Source organism: Corvus brachyrhynchos, unplaced genomic scaffold (genome assembly GCF_000691975.1).
Source record: "Corvus brachyrhynchos isolate BGI_N302 unplaced genomic scaffold, ASM69197v1 scaffold144, whole genome shotgun sequence".
NCBI classification, from domain to species: Eukaryota; Metazoa; Chordata; class Aves; order Passeriformes; family Corvidae; genus Corvus; species Corvus brachyrhynchos.
In genome coordinates, this window is record NW_008237406.1 from 349,147 (window position 1) to 354,262 (window position 5,116).

The 5,116-nt window shown below is 41.1% G+C and overlaps 1 protein-coding gene across 5 annotated transcripts in view; it reads left to right on the plus strand.

Annotated features, from left to right (window-relative positions):
• Positions 1-5,116, plus strand: part of ATG10 (autophagy related 10) — a 65,218-nt gene that overhangs the window by 44,121 nt on the left and 15,981 nt on the right. The window contains exon 6 of one of the 5 annotated variants that reach the window (XM_017730828.1): positions 1,790-3,902. The exons of 3 other annotated variants lie outside the window; for them this stretch is intronic. In XM_017730828.1, coding sequence (XP_017586317.1) covers positions 1,790-1,888 — 99 coding nt within the window. In that variant the 3' untranslated portion in view covers positions 1,889-3,902. Of the gene's footprint in view, positions 1-100; positions 307-1,789; positions 3,903-5,116 lie in introns of those variants that run through there. One more of the 5 variants, XM_017730827.1, reaches the window with a different exon arrangement.

Below are 5,116 nucleotides of genomic sequence, written 5' to 3' on the forward strand. Positions count from 1 at the left end.
TTTAATTACAGGATGCCTGTTTGTAGATGGTGCTGAGCCATGGGAACACGAGCAGTGTTCTTGTTTTTGCAGCCACAGACTATTATTTATCTTGTAACAGCTTCCTGAGAACCTACCAAGCCATGGGTGTTCTGGTGATTGCTGTGCCTGTCTGAATTCCAGTTGTGAGCTGGCAGCTTCTTGTAATACACGCTTTTCACATGGAGCATTAATTACCTGGCTTGGCTGTGAATGAAGACGAGGAAATTAGGTTTTAATAACATAATGTAATAATGTGACACTACTGAGAATAAAGCATAAATGGGATGTTTGGAATGTGTGAAATCAGAGTTGTGCAAGCCAAAAGGAAAATGAGGTCACTCCCACACGGGGATTATTTTTGTCTCTTAAGGGACAGTAAAGTGAAAATGGTCCTGCATCTAATAACTGGAGGTGTCTGTGGGATACATACGCAAAAATTCCTGCAAAAACAAGAGTTTTGGGTGGCAAAATGTGTGGAGTGATGAATCTGATTCTGGGACACTCTCCTGAGGTGGTACAGCGAACTCTGAGTCCAGGGCAAGCACAGGAAGAACATTTTGGAGAAATTAGCAAAGTTAACAGCTGCAAAATGTGACATAATAAAAACTGGCCTTCAAGCCTCAGATCAAAGCAAGAGTCAGGTCTACAAGAAAAAGACTGCTTTTCACCCTCAAATGAATCAGGGTTCTGAGTTGAAATGCCGAGTTTTGTCTTGCCTCCCTGCTTTTCTGCTGACCCATTTTGTTATGTGGGTTAGGCTTTGCCTGCAGGGACAGATCCTATAATGCAAGTCACTGGGCAAACTCATCAAATCAGGCTTGAGCACTCAGTACACATGAGCAGCAGAGTAAAAAGGTTTAGGATTTTAATCCAAAAGAGGTACAAATTTTAAATGCTACAAGCACTCCACCACTGGGAAGAAAAATTGAGCTTGCCAAGGGTTCTACACGTGTTCCTTAACTTTTAACTAGGGCTGATTTACACTGTGATTGGCAGACCAGGAAAAGAAAGGCTTACTGACTTTTTGGGACTTTTTTCCCATGTATTTTATGAAATGTGGGTGCCAGGCCTGTGCACGTTTCTGATACAACTATATTTTGGTGTATGCTCTCTGTGGTAGAATACATTTATAATAAAATATATCTCAGGAACTGAGACAAGCTCCAGAGAGTGAAGATATGTGACATTTGCAAATTTTAGGTAAAATTTGATCTTTTATAGTTACTTTTGATTACGGTGGGAAGTTACGCTCATTTCCAGGGAAAGCGTCTTGAAATATTTTCTCTGACTAGATTACTGCAAAAAGCAGAAGTCAACTAGTTACCTCCTCATAAATAAATTAACATGATAAGGTTGCATAGTATTTTAAAATGATAATTGATAAATGGTGATGATTTAATTGCACTTCCTCTAGTAATAATCTTAAAATGCTCAAATGAAGTTCCTGTGATTGGCTTTCTTGTGAGTTAAATCTCCCTGGGGTCTTCAGTCATCCCTTCTCTACATCCGGAGATAACTTGCTTTAGCTGTTTTAAATAATACAAATCAATTAGAACACACAGCTGTTTAACAAAACTTCCAAATGTTGCCACAGGTCTCTGTGGGTATTTCCTGATGACTTATAATGACATCAATTTAGCACACCTGGTAAGATCTGTGTGAGCTGGAAGTGGCTTAATTCTGCAATGACAGGAAAATTAAGGAGTATTTATGGATTACTGTTGCCTTCCAGAAACGTTGCCAACTGTGATTTTCGGCTTCTTTTTAGGAGGATTCAGAAGTGGAATTACAGATATTGCAGCCCCATCTCCTGAATTGTTTACTTGTAACTTGGTGGGTGCTTTTTAGCGTTAGTTATTTATATTAGTAATTTAAATAATATATTAACATATATTATGTGTATGAGGTATAATATTTATATTAATTGTGTGTAAGATACTGGTTATACACAAATACATAGTGGTGTCATCTAAACAGCTCAAACTTACTGGGCCTTCTATGTGTAATGAATGCAATAAATAGCAGATGTAGTGTCCCAATTAAGAAGGCAGCAGCCCAAAAGTGCCATGGTCAAATGCTAAAATAGTGAGGTAAATTGAGAGAAAAAAATCCCACAAGAACAGAAGAAAAAGTTAAAAAAAAAAAAAAGAGAGAGTGGAGAGCAGAAATGAGACAAATGAGGAGAAATCTTCCCAAATATTAAGGTGAACATATTTTGTGACATGGTAGTGTGTGGTGTAAGAACCAGGAATTTAAAAAAACCGAATGGATAGCTAATACTGAATTCATCTGTAGAGGCTGCATTTGATCTTTTATCGTTTTGGAAATCTTTCTGAAGATGAGTGGGAGATGTGAAGCAGCAGAAAGCGACTCTGTGGTTATAGCCAGAACTTCAGACTGTGTGTTGGGTCCTCACTGTGGAGTTTGAAATACAAGACTGAAAGGCTTTTTTTGTTAGGATGGATGTGGGATAGGCATTGTCAGGGCCTGAATTTTCATCCTGGTGTGGCTGAGGGCTCTACACCTGTTTTGAAGTGCCTTTTTCAAGACCCAGGGCACTGGTGTAGCCTTCACATCCAGTTTTTTTCCACAGTGTGTGTGGAATGGTGCTGGATTGATGGGTACAATCACCTATTAGGAAGTAAACTGAGACCCATTCCTTTCTCAGGCACCTTCTGAAATTTAACAATAGTGGAATAAGGGATTGAAAAAAAAAAAGGGTAAAGACACTACTGATGCTTCATAATTCTTTAGCACTGATGGATAGTGTAAAAGTGTAGATAAAGCAGAAGGACTTCAACAGGGGGAGAGACAGCACTCTGACAAATGTTCTAGGACTATGATGAAGCTGAGTATTAATGTAGTTAGTTCTATGAACACAGGTGCCCAAGTCCATTTTTGATTCCTATTACTTGTGCTAATCCAAGCCGTCCATTAATTTTTTTTCTGTATGGAAGCAAACTAGCAAGAGAATTTTTTAGGCTGATGGATGAAGCTGATCACAGTCAGTAGCATCACCAACAATTTTGTTTTTAACAGAGTGGTGTTGTCATAAAGCCTGACCTTCCCCTGAGGAAACAAAGTCGTAAACACAATCAAGTGTATGTGCTAAGGCTTAATCAATGCTTGGTGATGATGGAATGTAAAATCAAACATCCAAGGGTAGAAATCGAATTGCATTATTACAGGAGGCTCAAGGGTTGAAAAACTACCCCATAAAACAAGAACAAAACTTGGTGACTTGAAGATCCTGCAGAAATAGCCTAAAAAATTGATCTGTGAGTCAGGATTCCAAAGGACTCTGGGAGCTGCGGAGCACGTGTCCATACATCCCCCACTCCTTTTTAACCAGTGCTGTTCAGATGCAATTACTTCTGCTACCAAAGTGCTCCCCGCCATGGGAGGGGACACATTTCCTCTGTGACACCTTGGTTCTGGATCTGCCAACAAAAAAATCAGCCTTTTCCTGGTGTAGTAATTCATTGTTGCTGCAGATGAAGTAACTCAGACCATTCTGATACTGACTGTATCCTAAGTTTCTGAATAATTGTAACTGACCAGGAATTTTGCATTTGTTTTTTGTCTACCATTCATTTCTCAGTTTCATCTAAACAAGGTGTTTTCCTTCTGTCATTTGATACTTAGCAGGTAGTTTTAATATGGCCCTTCTGTCATCCAAAAGTAGTCAACCAAACCAAAACTACGGAAATCACAGCACAGAGCTGCACCTATTTCTGAGTTAATCCAGAGTCTTTTTCAACCAGGAGTTAAGAATCTGGAGAACACATTCTTTGTAGTACCTCAGTAATCCTGTCCATTACATCACTTAATTTATAGCAGTGTTAACAGAAGAATCAATAAACATTATTTCTAAAATGTCAGGGATGTTAACAGTGTGATTTAAAAAAGGAGGAAGAGTCAAAACTCTGAACAGAACACATTGATACAGTGTTGTAGAGGCACATTTTGCTGAAAATGTGATAGGGAGGATTTAAATCATTACGGCTCAGTCAGTTTGAAAAATGTGTGTAGGTAGCTATTCTTAGACATACAAATCTTTCTTGCCATATTGTGGGATTTTGCTGAGTGGGGGAGGCTGTATACAGTATTTCTTAACAGAAGGTTGCTAGGATCGCTCTTAATGGTTTTGAGTCGTATCAACAGTTGCTATGGATCCCCTGCTAATATTTTTGGAAAATTATTAGTACAACTTCCTGAGAAAAGGGAGTCTTACCAGTACAGATTGGAAAGCTGTTTGACAGGGGGAAAATACAAGGATAGCAAAGCTGGATGGGTATTTATTTCCCACTAAAATCTTCTGTGATGTGATGATCTCCTGGGGTTTAAAACAAGCTATACAAGCTACCAAGGAGGTTTTATTTTAAAACTAGCCATTAATTAATAATGTTGAGCTGCCCTACAGTTTAGTCATGCATTTCCCCATAAGACTTCATGGACAATAATCTAGTCCAACTAATTTCATAGAAGGAAAAGACCAAATAATGAACTAATACTAAATGTAGAGTAAATACAGAAGTTTAGTGGACAAGCAGCTGCCAGATGTGCAGCTGATGGCGTCTGCCTGGACTCATGCAAAGCACCTGACACTGTCTGACAGGACATCCTTGTCTCTGAGTTGGAGACCCATGGGTTTGGTGGATGAACCCCTTGGTGGGTGAGGGATGGGCTGGGTGGTCTCACATGGGGACTTGGGGTCAATGAGTCGATGTCCAGGTGGAGACCAGGGTCAAGGGCTGGGACCGTGGGGATCTCATGGAGCTCAGCAGGGCTTGGGTCTGGGCAATTGCAGGCACCAGCACAGGCTGGAGATGAGCAGCCTGAGGGCAGCCCGGGGAGGAGCCCTGGGGGTGCTGTGGGGGAGGGCTGGAACCCCAAACCCTCTGTGCTGGGATCCCAAACCCCCTGAGCTGGGACCCCAAACCCCCTGAGCTGGAACCCAAACCCCCTGAGCTGGAACTCCAAATCTCCCTGTGCTGGGACCCCAAACCCCCTGAGCTGGGACCCCAAACCCCCTGTGCTGGGACTCCAAACCCCCTGAGCTGGGACCCCACATCTCCCTGAGCTGGAACCCCAA